Source organism: Rutilus rutilus (assembly GCF_951802725.1).
Source record: "Rutilus rutilus genome assembly, chromosome: 16".
Taxonomy (NCBI): Eukaryota; Metazoa; Chordata; class Actinopteri; order Cypriniformes; family Leuciscidae; genus Rutilus; species Rutilus rutilus.
Window position 1 is genome coordinate 31,322,152 of NC_140224.1, and position 19,199 is coordinate 31,341,350.

Below are 19,199 nucleotides of genomic sequence, written 5' to 3' on the forward strand. Positions count from 1 at the left end.
AGCTCTAAAGTGCTCAATTGAATTAGTTAGTGTTGTGTATGAGTGTGAGTGTGTGTATGTTTATGAGGGCACCATCCTCTCAGTCCCATGACACTCATCTGTGTTGATATTAAGTTAGCTTTACGACTGTCTGTATTCTGAAACCTTCTGTGGTGAAACAGAGCCTACTGTTGGGTTAAATGCGAAAGCATGGTCTGAGTTTAACATCAGCAATTACATACTTTTGTATATGGGTTGGATAACCAAAAATATCTTTAGATAACTTATTAAATATGTTTTCTTTACTTTTTCTATGATTTTTCATCTATTAATCTATAGGCTAATTATCTATAAATAGCACAAGCTCTCTTTCTATACTATATTTATATTTGCGTTACATTTCAATGTATAATTGCTTAATTTTATTTTCCCAACAAACTCCTTGTAAATATTTAATGTTCATTGTAGCTTCATATGAAATCGGATCGGAAACGGATTCTCTAAACTTTCACCATTGTCGCCTTGCAGACATTGTTGGTATCCTATACATTTATTGTTCACTGAAGGTTGTCTGTTGTTTGTTTTGTTTTCTGTATACTGTAATTTAACTTTGGAAACTTTGCATTTAACTCTTCTAACCTCTCCTTCTATAATTTATGTATTTTTGCTAAAACTGGCATGTTTCAGCAAGGCTGACTTCATCTTCATTAAACGTTAATGTGGTTTGTAGCAGAAGTGTTTCTGCAGTGTCCAGAAGTAAATTATAGGGTTGTTTGTTTAGTTGGAATGATGGGTGAACAAGTAGATAGAGGTGTGCATTTAATACAATACCTTCAAGTCGGCTATCTGGCTCCAAATCAATATTCTGTCTCTGTGAGAGTCTCAGATCGTGCAGTGAAATGATGGAGCCCTTTAGGGTCCTAGAATGCTCTCGGGTTTCACAATTGTGTAAATGATAAATCATCTGTTTTCAAATGTCATTAAAGGGGTCTTATACAGTTTCAATGTTTTATTTAAAGAATCATATCATGAGTAATTAAGTTGTCCTTGATCTTTTGAGATACAATTTTATTTCAGTATAAAAACATACTGTATAACATTCAGAAATCAAATGTTTATTTAAACAAAGTTGAAGATGATGATAATGAAGAAGAGAAAACAGTCATTTGCAAATTAGCAATAACACTACAATGTCTAGTATTTTATGCAAGTGGAACTGGTCTTAATCGCTGACGGTGCTTTCCGAGATGCCACTCTAGATATATCGAGCCATTGAGACTACACACTATTCTTTTATTTTCTCCATTATATTGCTGAATGACAGGAGTTGGGCAGTAGCTTCTCTGGTGTTTTGATGTTTTGGTAATCTACAGCTTGTGTTGCCATGGTTCCCCTGCGTTCAGATGTGCTGCTCCTTTTCAAGAGTTGCTTAGATCACGACATGAAGAGCATTTTTAACTGCTTTAATTAAAGAAACATTAAATAAAGCACTAAATAGTACTGACTAGCCTTCAGTGTTTATTTGTATGTGTTTAATAATAAATAATAGATAATTTAGTTTAGTGTATGTATATATATATATATATATGTGTGTGTGTGTGTGTGTGTGTGCGCATGTGTACAGTATGTATGTATATATGTTTGTATGTATGTGTGTGCATATTTAATATACCACTTATAACTTGATATTAAACAAACATATGGGTTATTTATTTATTTATTTATATATATAAATAAAGTATAATATTGGATTGCAATGTCATGAGAGTGAGTAATTTATTACTCTATTATTACGCTATAAAAACATAAACATTCGTATTAATAGAATGAAGTTGAGTTGTATTTCAGTTGCTATTTTTCTGAAAAAACAGCCTTTGCTCATGCCACAGCTGTTTCTCCACCTGATGACGTGACCTCCACATACCTCATAGAGCTTTCACTGACAGGTAAAAGAGAAGAGCGAGGATCTCTTATCCTGCTGTGCTTCGCCAGTTGTTTTCCGCCACACTCTCACCTGCTCTCTGACATCTGTAACCTATTGTCATCTTCCTGTGTGTGTGTGTGTGTGTGAAGGGTAATAGTTCAGTTCTGACAACCGCTGTTCAGCATATGTCTGATGGTGATAAATCTAGATCAGCACACTTTAGCCTAGTCATTATTTTATTCTTTATTGACTGTTGCTTAGCCAGGAGCAGTCAATGAGTTTGAGTCATTTTCAAATCCGTGTCTTTATCATGACTTTCCTTTTTTTTTGTAAGTAAAGTACATCAAACTGAAGTGGATCATACTGTCCTAAATTATGATTTGACTAAATCCATGTCTCGCATTAAAGCAGGTTCGTTCTATTGCTATTGTGATATTCATCATTAATAAAAAATGACAAAAAAGTTGATTTTCTTTCATCTCCTAATTGTACAATTTTATTCCTGTAACATTATAACTTTATTCTCAAAACATGTTTTAATAACATTGTCACTTTCTCAAAACTTTTTTTTTTTTTTAAGTAAAATTTATTATTATTGTTATTTTACTTTGGCACTATGTGTTCACACTGTATTTGATCTGATTTAAATATCACCGATTACTGTAGTTTTCATGTGAATGTGTAGTCATTTTTCATGTTAAAGAACTTGATGAAGCAGGAAGTTGTAGCCTACAGTTTGAGGGTGAATGACCAATATTGTGTTCATCAGTCATGTTCTAATGAATCATGCAGCACCAAGATGGCTTGACAGATGGTTACAGCTTCAGCAAACAAGCCTGCCCACCCCCTACTTAGTAATGTGGGGCTCTTGTCGTTTCGAAGCCCTGTGGTGGCATGAACAAAGAACCCAGTCGATTGAATAAAGGAATGCACATCTATCGTAACAAAGCACTGCCCCCTTCAGGAGAGGAGACATCTGAGGATGCGCTGAAATCATATTCGGTGGAAGATGCTCCTCCTCTAGTTTACTTCATACTTTACTCAGTAATGCCTCCCTTAAGTAATGCTTTATTTAGCCATTATTTATGTCCCTGCTTTCAGACCTGGTTTTTGTGGTCAGAGCAGAGCTTTTTTGGGCACTTTTTTAACCATATAAAGGTGAAACATCTTAAGGCTCTATGGTTCTTCTTCTAAAAAAAGCATTAGTGCTTTGGTTTTGAAAAGCCTGGATGAGACAGTGATGAACCATGGGGAGCAATTGCCTATAATATTGCATTTTTGGCATAGATTTATAAGCATCAAAGCACCAGTTTTTCAAATGCAAGCTTTAACTCCTCATTGACTGTCTGAAGACCACAGGTTTAAGAAGCTCTGCAGAGTGATTCTGATTCAGTTCTTCACCAGCAACCATCTACAATATTCATAATTTGACTAATTCATCTTGCAGAGTGCTGCAGAAAGAGCTGTTTCTCTTCAGCTGTCTTTTCCAAACAGGTTTTGCATTTGAAGTGTTTGGTTAAACACTGAAAGATGAAAGGGCTTTGTCTCATTATGGAGTCTTTTTTTGAGAGCATAGTGTTTTGAATAAATCTGTGAACTAATCCGTGAAAAATTCGAATTCTGGTGTTCTTAGTCTTTCGCAAAGACAGCCTTTTGAGTATGGAATCTAATCCATTGAACATTTTGGCAAGAACGGCATACTTTGATAGTCATGATCATCATGATTGACATGGAAAGTGACCGACCACAGTTAGTTTTGCTTTTATCATTCAATTAATTTCTACATTCAAATAACTATTGATTATTTCACAGAATCTACAGTTATATCTAGTTCTTTTTGAGTATCTTCTAACAGTTTTAGGCATTCATTCTTTCTCAGAACTGTTCAGTGCAGCAGGCCGATACCTTGTAAAATGACTTTCGCTGCTTATGAATTTTTTCTACTACACTGTAAAAAAATTCTAACCCTCCCAAATCAAAAAATTCAAGTGACCGATAACATCTAAATTTTTCAGTTGACCCAAGTGAAATTCTTGTTGCAATAGTCTGTTAACATTGGCTCAATGAGAAATAATACGTTAGACTAATTGAAAAATTTGGATGTTATCAGTCACTTGAAATTTTTGACTTGGGGATGTACATTTTTTTTTTTTTACAGTGTACTGTAAATATGTGAAAAACACATAAGTACCCGTATCCCTACTACTTCCTATGAGATTCTGAAGGTTGCATTCGATGGACACTTTACTATCCCTGAATTTGTGAATGGAAGTGAAGTGACACAACTGACAATGCATGCATACTATATAGAACATACCATTTAACGGTCATGGAGTATCTGAGATTTCAGACACAGCGTTTGTTTCCAAAATCAGATTGGATCAGATTTTCTATCAGTGTTTGAGTTTGTTTATTTTAATTTGAGTATTTTGTGCTGCCAACGCTAGTGATTTAAATTATATAGTTTAAAGGATAGTTCACCCAAATACAATTCTGTCATCATTAACTCAGCCTAATGTTATTCCAAATCAGTTTATTTCTTATGCAGAACACAAAGAAAGATGGGGAACTCACCAAACATTGGAGCCTATTGACTTTCACTGTATGAAAAAAAAAAAAAAACAGATTCATATCTGGATATTTTGATACTTGATAGTCCACTTTAGACATTCTACTAACAATACGTAACTTTGGAACTACATGTCAACTAACTCTCATCAGAATATTAGTAGACTGTTAGGTTAGGGTTAGTAGAATGAGTTGGCATGTAGTTGCAGAGTTACTTAGTCAGTTAAATGTCTGTTGGCTGACCATCAAAATAGTGTTAGCAAATATTATGCAGACAGTCTGCAAATACTCTGACTAGTTGACATTTAGTTGCAAAGTTTCTTATGTAGAGTGTATAAAGTGGACTACAATCTGTATTGTAAAAAGCGCTAAATAAAGGTGACTTGACTATCAAAATACAGTTTTACCTAAAAAAATTAAAAATAAAAATATAGGTCTATCTATATATAGATAGATATATATGTCTCTGTCTATCTCTCTGTCTATCTCTCTGTCTATCTATCACTCTATCTATCTATCTATCTATCTCTCTCTCTATCTCTCTATCTATCTCTCTATCTATCTATCTCTCTCTATCTCTCTCTATCTCTCTCTATCTCTCTCTATCTCTCTCTATCTCTCTCTCTCTCTCTCTCTCTCTCTCTCTCTCTCTCTCTCTAATCATTTTTTTTTAGTTAATTTTGTGTCATCAAATATGTTTACTTTCAGTTTTTTTTTTTTTTTTTTTTTTTTCAGTTAAAGTTTTATTCTTCATTTTGGTTTCCGTTAACAGTAATAACCCTGATTGAAACTGGCGCTCATTATTTTTATGAGAAAGCTGTCATTTCTTTCTGTCTCTCCCTCTCTCCTTCCTCTTTCCAATGCAGCTAAATTGTCTCATGCACTTTTTAAATCAAAGATGGATCAGATTCAGGAGAATGATGCAGTATGGCTTGAGGCATCCAGCTAATGATAATTCACTCTCCCCATAATTTTAATAAAGTCCCCTGTTCCAGACCGCACACATTCTCCCGTGCGTAATTTCGGTGCAAGACGGCACACGGCCTCAGGGCACTGTGCAGTCTTTATGTGTTTGTGTTTGTGAGTGTGTCTTTATGACTCCTCACCCACTCCAAAGGCAAGAAGCTTTGGAGGAATCATTACACTTTTACATTTCCCCAGGAGTCCCACACTGTCAGTCTGATCTAACATCAGTCTCTTCTCTTCAGCTGACACAGGACCGAGAACAGATTTTGCATTTCATTACTCTGCTCATTATGGTCCCAAACGTGAAATATACGTTATACACAAAGGAGGGTGGACCAGGGATGGACTTTAAAGGGCACCCTATATTAACAATGCAATGCGGGATATGACTTCACTTCCTGTGCGGTGTTATTGACCTCATAGGGTCTCTGGGGACTAATGAGCCAAATACCAAGAACAGAGATGAGCCTGGCCATTTTGATGACATCATTCTTTCTATGTGAGATGCTTCCTGTTCCCAGTGTTGAGAAGATTGTGGCTTGCTGTGGAGGGAACTGATTCTCACGCCAGTGTTCTCTGTTTCATGCCAAAGACTCATTAACTTGTTTCTCTGATATTGGAGATGGCTTTCTCTGTCATGCTTTATCTCAAATGGGTTGTATTTGGACCATTGTCTGATTCTGAATAGCTGTTTTTGAGAAATTGGTTTGGAGAAAGGACTATGTTGTTTGCAGTGAAACATCATGAGTATATCTTCACCAGTGCAATTTTACTGGATATGTCAATTCGGTTACTTTTAATATAAAGCCCAAATAGTGGTAGAAGCTCTCTAGAACTTGCCGTTATGATACTAGGGTGTTGTGGGCAGTTGTTGTTGGTTGTTTTCCAGCTCAATTTCTCTCACATTCTAGTATCCACATATGGCCCCTCCTTCAGTGTAAGTTTTATGAGATTGCTGTCCCCAATTTTTCTTTTTCCGAAGAAGTCAAACGAGAAAGAATTACAAGTTTGAAATAACATGAGCATGAACAAAAGATGATAGAATTAATGTTAGGAACGAGTTAAATGCTAAAGTCAAGTGTAAATAATATGGTCTGTTCAGAAATAGTCTCTTTTATGGTGATTATTGTAGACTTTATTAAAATTACTCGCCCTCATGTAGTTCCAAACCCATGCAACTCTTGTTCATCTACAGAACACAAATTAAAATATTTCTGTTTCTCCACTGAAAGTCTGTTCACCCAAAACGAAATCCGAATCGAGTGGTTTAATCGTAGTCTTCTGAAGAGAAATGATTGCTTTTATATGTTGAACATTTTAATTCAGGCTTTTATTCACATATAAACATTGATCAGCAAGCGTTCTTGCTTGACGTGCGAAAACAAACGTCATTGGTTCTTGCGAAAGCTCAATTGTGCATGAATGACACACAAGAATGAACCTCATTGGTTCTCGCACGTCAAACAAACTGAGTGTCCGTTTGCGAAATTTGAATTCCATATGCGTGTTCTCTGATTAATGTTTATATGTGAAATTCAAATCAAACCTCCTCATCATATAAAGCGATCATATCTCTTCAGAAGACATGGATTTACGGGCTCAAATCCTGTGGATTTAGGGTGAATTCAGGTTTATTGGGACACTTTTTCCAAGTCATTTCAGTAGTAAAAAGTGTTCCAATCACCCTGAATTCACCCCAATGCTACGGTCTATTTAGGAACTTTTTGAACCGTCAGAGTTTTGAGTGAACAGAATTTCATTGGAGGGACTGAAATCTCTTGGTGTTTCGAAGATGGACAAGTGTTATGGATTTTAAACGACATGAAGGTGAGTATTTTTCTTTTTTTGAGTGGACCAACCCTTCAATAATAATGGTTGTGATTTGTATTATTGTTCTGAACGCGTGGTTATCTTTCTCTCGCTCTCATAGTGCTTGTGTGGTGTTCTCACAGGCAGAAGGCACCATCTTTTTGTAATTTCCTCAACCCTTATGTTTTTTGTGTCTGGGGAACATTAGCCTCTGGCTCAGTACAGCTCCTGCTGAATATTAAAGACCTGCATGTGGCACGCGTGCACCACCCATCCTGCCACAGTGCTTTCATTTCCCAGTCATTTAACTTTCGATCCATATAGAGCTTCTTCGGTCCAAAATGATGTTAATCTAAGCACAGGAAACATTTTCTGACATTTGATGACTTGAACTCATAGCATAGTGTTGTTATTGTTAACTAAAACTATTAAAAATCGTTTTCTGTAATTGAAATAAAGCTGAAATAAAATAAAAATATATGCAAAAATAAACTTCAATGAAAGTTTAACAATGTTTCTTTGGAAACACACTGAAATATGTTTAAGTTGAAGTACTAAGATTACTATAACTGAAATAAAAATGTATTAAAGATATATAAAAATAAAAATAAAACAAGAAAAGCACAAAAAAATAAAATAAATAAAAGCTGAATCCTAAATTAAAATCACAATGAATATATTAAATGAAAACTGAAATATAAAAAAGCTAGTTCCAGTTATTAATAATAAAAACTGTAATGGTATACATAAATTATACTAAAATATCATTGTGTACATTTGCGATCCTGTATCTTTAGTGTAGACCAACACTTTAGGAGCATTTTCTTTCTGTATTTTCAGCTGTTATTTTGGGGTTTAAACCTGGTAAAATGTGCACGCTTAGTTGGAAGCTAAAATCATGGTAAAACCAGCCAAAACATTTAATAAAAATCATGCAAGAGTGTAAACCTTTGTGAATGACCGGTGTTCCAGATCTGTGGAAATCCCTCTGCGGATTTCTGCATGTGCATATTCTGTGAGGACCTGATGATTACAATTAATTTTAACTTTTCACCTTTTGACTTTTCAGTGTTGCTGTGGGAGTTGGTTTCTATGGAAACAGTGAAACCAATGATGGGGTGTATCAGCTGACCTATTCCCTCTATAATGCCAATCACACACTGGCGGGAGTGGACAGTTTGGTAAGTACAAATATAGCAACGCTGACTATAGATAACACATTCAGACTGTTTTTTGACTTACTAATCAATTTTAGTCTTCAGCCGAAATGTCCCAATAGTCTGGCTGACTTCTCCCAACCACTTTCTCTCCTTCCAAAAGCTCTAACATTATCTCTTTTCCCTCCCTTAAAATAGATCTGCACTTTCTATCAAAGCGTTCCTTCCAACCAAACCTCAGCCAGATGGTCCCTATATTCTCAGAGTTCAGTTGTCTGCTTCTGTAAAATCGTTTTTTTTCCTGCCAATCAGCACTGCTAAAATTTCATGGGTTCCCCTACTGAGCGCATGATTGATTTTCTGACATCGCTTTTGCAATAGCAAGGACACCATTGAAGATATATGGAGTTACATGCCACCGCGTGTCTCTTTGGAAAAACGTTGCTCCCGTGAACGACGAGGGGTGTATCTGTGCGTGTTAGAAAACAGAGACTCACTCTAGTGTGTTCCTGTGATATGGAGTAGTTGAAGAAAATACCTCAAATTGGTTTTTACAGCCTTTTATGTTTGTGCCATTATTAAGGCCTCTTTTTTTCCTTTCGTCATTGTTCCTTTCCAAGCCTTGAAGGCTGTGGCATGAATAAAACCTAATTCATGCATCTTCAGCCAGACCTATTTATATCCGTCTCCGTTTTTCTGACTCAAATGCGTAGAGCTGACAGTGACACTAAGACGCTTTAATCCTGCTTCACGCACCAATTTCATGCACTCGTTCGGGCCTTTCATACCTCTGGTTGTGAGTTTTAGCTATTTCATTGCCTGGTGGACTGAAAGACTGCAAAAGCAATGGTTAGTTCACCTATTTCCTCCTTTAAAGGTGACGTGTGTAATTTTACAGGAAAAAATAATCTGAAAATATCCCCTGTCAGCCATTGATCAGGTGTGATCTGTCATTCCATCTATCATTCTTTCCACACAGACATATAGCAACTGTTGTTTGAACAGGACGTTTTGAGAGTCACACCTGTCGTCAATCCTGAATACTGCGAGTTTGAGATCCATTGGACATTAGCCCAGCTCTAGTGATGACATCATCAATCATAACCATATATTTATTTCCAAGTGTGTAGCTGATGCATTTGTTTCCATATAGAACTTGGAATATAAGTTATATATTCTATATAAGGATATATGATCACAAGCTATAGATCAATAATCCACACCTGTTCAGCACACTTACACCTCTTGTATGAGCCCTCAGGGAAGTGTTTATGCTGTGGTTCTGAACCTGAACAGAGACTGAAGGCGCTCCGAGCATCTGCCCGCTCACACCATTGAGGAGTTGAGGATTAGCTCCCCATCTGCACTAATGGAGATTAATGCATCTGTTTCTGTCTCACTCTGAATTATGAGGCACACACTTGTCTGAGGTCAAGTTGATCCTCTCAACACACGGTCTGAGTCATCACAAGCCAAAAGGCAAAACTGACCCAGGATCTGCACTTTCGGGGGAAGAATCAGCCATAACTTTCATTAGCATTCGGCCTCAAGGAGATACCAGTGCTGAGCTGTGAATAAATGATGTAATGGTGCTCAGAAGGGCTAGAGATGTTTTAGATATCCAGGTCATGACCTCAGATTAATGTCAGCTTTGATAGCTTCAAGAATCATCAGTACATTTATCTAAGCCTGCCATCAAGCAAAAGAGACCCTCCATTCTTGGATTGCTCCTTCGAGACCAATGGCACAAAGTGTCCACTGTCTGAAAACCCTGCATGCATTGCACATAATTGGCCATGAACCTTGCGACAAAGGCTTTGATGAAGTCACTTGTGAAACCTTCAACTTCCTGATTGAGGCTCTTCAATGGTTCTGCCTGCCTCAAAACAATGATTTAATTTGGCATCCATTGCACGCAGATGCTCGGCCTCACATGCACACACACACACCCACACTCGTTTTGTTTGGGATCACTGTGCAGCCCTTTCAAAATGAGTTAAGAGGAGTAACAGACTTTTTTTCAGGAGTGTTGAATGGTGACTGCTTGGTTTTAGGGTTTATTGGTTCTGGGCCATAAGGTCTCCTGTTCACCTCCTCTCAACACCCCCTCTGTGCTTGCAAATGAACTGTGTGGTTTCCTGTGAGGATCTGTTTCGTGTGCACAGAGGCACCTAAGGATTATCAAGGGCATAAATTATTTGGTTTGAGTTACAGAAGAGGAGAACCATAATGAATTAGATACATTTAGGGGCAAACATCTCATTGTTTTATGTTGTATACACTTTATAAAATGTAATTACAATTAAAATATATTCTTATTTAATAATTTATTGTTTTACTGTACTACATTCTAATTAATATATAATATGAACATTTTAAAACGGATATGTTAAAGATACCTTTTTATTTATTTAATCATTTTTATTATTTGGATTATAATTGTTTAAAAAAAAAAAAAAGAATACACTTTATTATTATTAATTCATACGGAGCCCCTAAAGAGGCATGGTGATGGACAAAATATTAGATCGGAGGAACAATTATGTCAATGCAACTTCTATCCTCTCGCAAATGTTTTGCGTTTCCCCTGAAAAACTTTGTATTCGGGAGATTGCAAAAAGTTTTTGCAAGGGAATGCAAAGGTTTTGCGATCAAAGACAAAATTTTGCATTAAAAAAACATTAAAAAAACATTTACAGGCTCCGTAAATTTTAAATATTATTGGTTTAGATTTTTAGATGATATTTTCATATTTTGTACAAAATAATTCTTCTAAAATCAATGCCAATAAACAACATGGTCATTGTGACAACATGCCACCTAAAAGGTCGACGTGTTAATGAACAGTATTTTTGTAATAATTCTAGATATGTTCAATAATTTTGTAGTCAATACAGGAAAATAAAATAATATTTTTGCCATTTTTTTTTTAAGAGGGTGGCTATAATAAAACAGAATGTCAACCCAGAGCTCTGTTGTTCCATAAATACCTTTTTTTCTCTGCAGGGTGTGACATGATGCAGAGCGCTGGGTCATTTTATACTGTCCTCTCAGCTTGTGAAGGTCACTTTTTTTTATTGCTTTGAATAGAAAGCGGATATTTTTTGGACTCATGCCAGCTCCTTGACCATAAATATGTTTTCCTCATGTGTAACTTTATCCAGAGTTAGATTTTTGAGTGAGAAGTAGTCAGTGAAATGTTTGACGGCAACATTTGTGGACATTTTAGTCTAGGCTAAAGGCTTCAGAACGACTTGCTCAAGAAAATCTGGAGGAAAATAGTTTGGAGGCAGAGTCTGTTTGACAGGGTTTTGATTTATAAACTAACTTATTTTTTTTCTTCAATCTGTGGAATGAAGGTGAACTGGTCTCTGTCAGCTGGGCTCCAGGTGCAGGAGTTTGAGCCACTTTAGTGCTCTACGTGTATATTAACCTTCTGTCGGCCCCCGGCCCTTCACTGTCCCCTCCTGACTATTCAAGGCAGACAAAAATCCTCAGTCAGAACTTACTAAACAGTTTGTAGAATTGTAGGACTTTGAATTGCAGAAAAACATAGGAAGGTGTTTTTCTGAAGAGTTTTTGCTAGTTGTTGGTGGAAAAGTTGTGGCATGCTCACCATTTCAAACATCCCAAACACTCACTGAAAGTCTCACCCACAGAAAATAACCACAATTCTCTTGCTATTCTTCACACTCACACATCAGTTAACTGTGAGAGAAAATTGATAGAAAGTAATAAAGACTTTTGTGGAGCTGAGAGCTGTTTATCCATCACCCATGAGGCAGTTAATCAAACGTTTGCCGACGGAGAATTTGAAGACAAAGTGAATTTGATTTTTGTGATTGAGTTCCTGACATTGTTTTGTTTTTTTTCTCCTTCGTTGTCAGACAGGTTTTGAACCCTAAAAAGCTCAAGTTTCAACCCCTTGCTGCTCGTAAGAGTCACATCTGATTTGTATCGTAAAACTTTGCAACATTGTTGGTCTTTATATGTTCAGTAACTATCTTGAGAACCTCTGAACTAGTTCCACCAGCAAATCCCCAGACATTTCAACAGCCATTATTAGAAGAAGACCTGTAAGCAGTTAGGTCATCACCCCCCTCCCCCAACCAATTTAATAGAGAAATAGAAAATCATATCTGGATATAGAGCAGGCAGCACCACTTAGTGCTTGTGTTCCATTTCACGCTTCAACTTTCCCATTCAAATTTAATTGCAGAAGCCCAGCGCTTGCAGAAACCAGAGACAATCAATTAGAGCTGCAGCGCTGGGAGAAAAATCTCGGTCTCGTATCTTAACCACTTCCTCAAATGCATTACAGCTGTGGCTTAAGAAACACAGATGTCTAGCGTTTCTTCATTAGCTGGATTATTGGATTACGTTCAGCTTTGATATTAAGGAGGTCTTTGCAGTCGTGGCCACACAATAAACTTTGCTATGTCCAGGAAAAGTACAAAATATTTAGAAAACTCACAATCACTCTCAGTCCTTAAAGGAACACTTCACTTTTGTTGGAAATGGACTCATTTTCCAACTCCCCTAGAGTTAAACAGTTGAGTTTTACCGTTTTCGAATCCATTCAGCCGATCTCCGGGTCTGGCGATAGCACTTTTAGCATAGCTTAGCATAGATCATTCAATCTGATTAGACCGTTAGCCTCTCTCTCAAAAAAATTACCAAATAGTTTCTATATTTTTTCCTATTTAAAACGTGACTCCTCTGTAGTTACATCGTGTACACACGCAGGAATGAGAGTATGGAACTATACTCTCATTCCTGCGTAATAATCAAGGAACTTTGCTGCCGTACCATGGGTGCAGCAGGCGCAATGATATTACGCAGCCTGAAAATAGCTACCTAGCTGGCGCCATTTCAGGCGCCATCATTACTATTTTCAGGCGCCATCATTGTACACGATGTAACTACAGAAAAGTCAAGTTTTAAATAGGAAAAATATCTAAACTCTTTTTGAGAGAGATGCTAACGCGGTCTAATCAGATTGAATGATCTATGCTAAGCTATAAGCTAAAAGTGCTACCGCCAGACCCGGAGATCGGCAGAATGGATTTGAAAACGGTAAAACATCAGAACTTACGTATTTCAAGAAGATAAAAGGATTCAGGAGAATGCAGCGCTGTTGAGAGATCAAAGATCTTATAAAAATGAGTCCGGTCAAACTAGATAATCAATGTGGAATTGAGTTTCTCACAGCTTTGGGTATGAGATCACTGCACTCTCGAGTCATGATGTCATAACCCAAAGAAGGGCTGCTGGGAATTGAGTCTGGGCCATGAGTATTTGATTTCAGGATGTAGAGCATTTGTCTGGGAATCCCCTGATCCTGTGCTGTTTTTAGCTTTTATTGAACTTTAAAAATGCTGTATGTACATGTACCCATCTGTTTTCTTTTTCTATCATAACCCACTCTATTTGATGTAGCTGTTGGGTGGGTCTGTGAGAAAGCATGAGGAAACACAAATTTGGTTACATGCAGGCTACGTCTCTTTTTTGTGGCTGTTTGAATAGAAAACCGTTCTTTTTAGAGCAGGCCCTTTCCTCATGCGGTACTTTCTCACTTGCCTACTTTGGCTTTTTCCATTGCAGAAAAAGGAAAGCAAGGATATTTTCATGTAAAGGAGGACATCATGTATTTTTGTGTTCTTATTTTTTTCTGCATTTAATGTGCATGTTATCAGTTAAGTTAAATTAGCAGCTTTAAAAGCTTTTCAATTTAATTGCTTACATTTTAAATTGATTATTTAAATGTGATCTAAAGGTTTTCAGTAATGAAATGTAAACAATATAAGATTCTGCAAAAAGCTTTTTTTTTTTTTTTTTTTGGATTTTTATTGATTTTTATGAATCACATAAGAGACTGTGGCGTGTCTGTTTAGTCTGCAGTTTTACATGTTTCCAAGTCAAGTCTAAAACTTCTACAACTAATGAAGTACACTACTGTTCAAAAGTTTGGGGTCGGTAAGATGTTAGTCTCTTATGCTCAACAAGGCTGCATTTATTTCATCAAAATACAGTAAAAACTGCAATATTGTGAAATATTACAATTAAAAAATCATTTGTTTTTAAATATTTATTCTGAAGCTGAATTTTCAGCATCATTACTGCATGATCCTTCAGAAATCATTCTATGTTGATTTGCTCAAGAAACCTTTCTTATTATCAGAGTTGAAAACACTTTTGCTGCTTATTATTTTTGTGTAAACCATGTTACCTTTTTTAATTATTTTTGGATAAATAGCGATTAATGCAAGTTAATGCATCCTTGCTGAATAAAGATTTCATTTCTTAAAAAAAAAAACACATTTTTTGAATGGATGAATGTCATTATAAAACCATTAAAGTATTTCTGATTGCACTCACAGTGATATTCACTCTCGTAGGTGACGGGTACTATGGGAGGCATGCAGAGCAGCCTAAATGAACACTTGTCTCGACTGGGCGAGATCTTTGCCGCACGGGGAGACTTTGTGCAGACGCTACAGTTCATGCAACAGATGTCAGACAACATCATTAAGCAACTACTGGGGCTTCCTGACTGGGAAAAGGCAAAAGTAGACCTGACCGCCATAGCCGATCAGACTGCATACGTGGAGTATTACAGGTAATGATGAGAGCTGTCACCTTGAATTTTACCGTAATGTACCTCTCCTGTGTTTCATTTTCTGCAGAATGCAGGTCTATTTTCCACTCTTGTTTTGTAGAAAGAAAAATCATTATGAAGTATTTCGTCCTTGATATTCTGCTAAGTGTGGTTGAGTGAAGCGCCATAGTAGTCCATCAACTGCTAATGCATGACTACATGTGTGTACAGTCTGTTTTATAGTTGCATTTAAAGTCATTTCCTTGCGTTAGACACTATAGATCACATGTTATTTACTGCTGCCGCTTCACTGCTGGCCATTCATCAAAACATCCGCCTGTACTGGATTCATATTCCTGTCATCATTCCACATTGCAGATGGCAGGTTGAAAAGTGATGATGTCAAAATTCTTTAGTGTAGGTTTCCAAAAAAGTTCATATTTTATAGGAGGCATATTAATATAGCTGATATGCGATAATGATAATGTGAATGTGTGTGCATGCGTGTCTAAGAGTAGTTTATAGGAAGAGACACGGTCATCTATTCTGCTCTGACAACGTTTCAGCGTATGAAATATTAATACCTATAGAAGTTGTTCATCTATTATGAATTATTTTCAAAGACGAAGAGCTCTCTGGAGTGGCCTCGCCAGCACACACGCGCACACACACACACACACCAACAAGAAGATTTTATCACTTGGAGATTGCTTTCGTAGCTCAGGAGAGTCTGTCATGTTTCACTAGTATATAACTTAAAATGCAACCTAAAATTCCTTTGGAGAAGTAATAATGACACAAATGAAACAATTGTTGACATAAAAGATGAGAATAATATGAATGTGGATAGCTCAGATGACTTGGTCTTGAATCTGATGTTCATATTAAGAATTTTATTGTAGACTTTGGGATCGATTTGAGAACAGTTTGTGATCCTGTTGAAAAATCTTCAGAAAATCTGAGAAGCAGGAGACTTAATCAGATGTCTCTATTTTGTCTATGTGAAACAACTGAGAAAATAGAGATTTAATTTGTCATTTTGAAAATTAAACTTTAAAAAAATATTTGTTTCTATTGTGCATTTTGCATGACAATGCAAAAAACTTTAAATTAAACACATTTCCGTTTAAAAGGCTTTTCACACTGTGCTTGAAAGGTTGTTGTTGTTGTTGTTGTTGTTGTTGTTCTAAACGCTGCTTTTAACCTCGGGAAAAGGAACATTTCACACTTATAATTTTAGCGCCACTTTCTACCTCATCTTGATTTGTTCTTTCTAAACTTGCCAATATATTCTGTGAATTATTTCAAGCATCTCAGTTCATGGCATGTAATGGTTTTTCATTCATTGCTTATAAAAAATCTCTTTCTGTTGGATCTTCTTTCTTCTGAAGGTGGTTGACATACCTCCTGATACTAATATTGGATCTGGTCATCTGTCTTGCTGCTTGTCTGGGTCTGGCCAAACAATCCCGCTGGCTGCTCACTACGTGAGTACAAACCTAAATTACATTGTATCAAATATTGGAATTAAAGACATCTTTATTTGAGTGATATTTTGTGGCCAAAGGGGTCATATTTCCTTGATCTTTGAAGTTCATTGTAATATCACGGAAAACGTCCTCTTAATGACCATCTATTTAATTTTAAAGTTCAGATCGGGGATGAAAAATGACTGTTTTGGCATGAAAAGCTTTATCTCAGGGAAGAAAAACAATAAAAAATGTATGATATGACCCCCTTTAAACAAGTTAATTAAAAGAAAGATCAAAGAGAAAAGAACTGTGAATAAAATGTTCTCCTCATTCTCAAAGGATTGTCTGAAGTAATGCTGTTCACCTGAAAAGGACAGTATTTTGAGTTTCACCACCGTTCTCATTTAAATAACAAATTTAAAAGGAAACTAATAAGTTAGGCATAAGTAACTGATTAATTTATCAGCTGGATTTTTCTGCATACTAGTATTTCCTAAAGTGGAAAACATTTCATTTAGACGTTTCTGCATTTCTGAACCGAGAATGCCTGCTGTCATGCTCAATATAAAGTAAAGCATTGGAAGTGTTCTGCAGTCTTATAGAAACATAAGGATTATGTTATGAGAAAGATTTTAAATTGAGATTTTAAACTCAGTGATGGTGTGTATGGTACAAAACCATTGTTTAGAAATAGGGACAAAATCTGTGGAATAAGCTCAGGCCCCGTCCACACTACTGCGTTTTCGTTTAAAAACGGAGACCTTTTGCTACGTTTGCACCTCCCGTCCATACTAAAACGGCAAAAACGGAGACCCAAAACGGAGAAGTTTAGAAACGCTGCCGACCCGTTTTTCGTTTTGAATCTCCGGAGGGCGTTTTAGTGTGGACGGGTCAAAACGGAGGACTTTAGAAACAATGACATAGTAGAGGCTCACGCTCGGATCTATGATTGGGTGTCATCAGTCATGGCGTAGGCTATACCTTTTCTAGCAGCTGTTGTGCAAGTAAATTCTGCATTTTACAATGTTAACTGCCTACATGCGCCGGAGGCAAGCTATTATTCGAGCGATCTGTGACAATTCCCGGTAAAATAGTGACAATGTGACAATTCCCGTGTGCAACTGACAATTCCCGATAAAATAGTTTACGTTTGACAATTCCCGGTATCGACCGTGTACATGGAGCGTCGGTTTTGGGTTAACCCGGGAAGAACCAGCGCATGGTGGGATCATTTTATCAATGAAGTTGTGTTTACACCGGCTCGCGCATGCCCAGTGTTGGTGAATGGTCACGTGATCCGCGTTTTCAGTCGTTTTAATGTGGACGGAGATCAATTCTAATACGCAGCTAAAACGCTGGTGTGGACGGAGATCGTATTCGTTTTAATTCTCCGTTTCTAAACGAAAACGCAGTAGTGTGGACAGTCGGCCAAGATTGGTGCTGTCCACCCAAATGGACACAAACACAAAGCACAAACTGTATACCTACGCTTGGTTGAATCTCACCAAAAGGGCCATTTCTCCACAAAAATAGCTTCTTATTTTTGCATTAAAAAATGCATTGCACTACACTGTAAAAAAAACAAAAAACATCCCCAAGTCAAAATTTTCTAGTGACTGGTCACATCTAAATTTTTCAATTAGTCTGACGTATTATTTCTCATTGAGCCAATGTTACCAGACTATTGCAACAAGAATTGCACTTGGGCCAATTTAAAAAATGTAGATGTGACCAGTCACTAGAAAATTTTGACTTGGAGAGGTTAGAATTTTTTTACAGTGTATTATAGGCACAATATGTAATATTTATGCATTCAAATATTCAAAAACCACTAGCGCAGTGTTATATATGTTGTTCACTTGTGTACATACATTATCCCAAATGTTTCCAACAATGTTTAAATCAAGAGAAATTCTCAGTTTCAACCAGTGTAACAAACCCTCCTCATTGCATCGCCTGTCGATGACGTCTTGTCAGCTTCATCCTCGGTTTCCACTTTTACTGCCGTAGAAACCTTGGCAACACAGTAAAATTATCAAAAAAAAATTCATTACCTAATCCATGAACATGATTTGTGAGTCCCATGGATTGATTTCCATTGGCGGTAAAGACGACTACTCCCATCATTTCATGCTCCTCAACTGCGTCATCAAGCTACGCCTTTGTAATTGCTTTGAAAATGCACGAAAATTACATAGTGTGCCTTTAACATTTTTTTTTTTTTTTTTGCATTATTTTCCATTTGTTTTATGACAATTAAGTGCTTTAACACCTATATCGTCACACTTTAATTCTGAACTGGTTTCTCGGCTAGATTTTATATTGGGCATTAAGTTGGCGACCCAGCACAGTACCAAATTTGTTTATCATACTGTATTATTTATGGTGTGTGTGCAGGATGATGGTGTTCGGGGTTCTGACTCTGATACTGAGTTGGGCGTCTCTCGGAGCTGATGTCGCCACTGCAGTGGTGAGTATCAGCCAACAAGCCTGTTGTACAATCACTGATTTGGTTCAGGTCATTATCTGAGATATGTGACCCTGGATCACAAAACCAGTCACAAGTTGCACGGGTATATTTGTGGCAATAGACAACAATACATTGTATGGGTCAAAATGATCGATTTTTCTTTTATGCCTAAAATCATTAGGATATTAAGTAAAGATAATGTGCCATGAAGATATTTTGTAAATTTCCTACCTTAAATGTATCAAAAATTTATTTT

The 19,199-nt window shown here is 36.7% G+C and overlaps 1 protein-coding gene across 7 annotated transcripts in view; it reads left to right on the top strand.

The window, feature by feature from the left end:
* Positions 1–19,199, top strand: part of ttyh2 (tweety family member 2) — a 56,810-nt gene that overhangs the window by 25,318 nt on the left and 12,293 nt on the right. For all 7 annotated transcript variants that reach the window (XM_084435226.1, XM_084435228.1, XM_084435230.1 and 4 more), the window contains exons 3-6: positions 8,316–8,427; positions 14,802–15,022; positions 16,393–16,488; positions 18,871–18,943. In XM_084435226.1, coding sequence (XP_084291352.1) covers positions 8,316–8,427; positions 14,802–15,022; positions 16,393–16,488; positions 18,871–18,943 — 502 coding nt within the window. The remainder of the gene's footprint in view (positions 1–8,315; positions 8,428–14,801; positions 15,023–16,392; positions 16,489–18,870; positions 18,944–19,199) is intronic.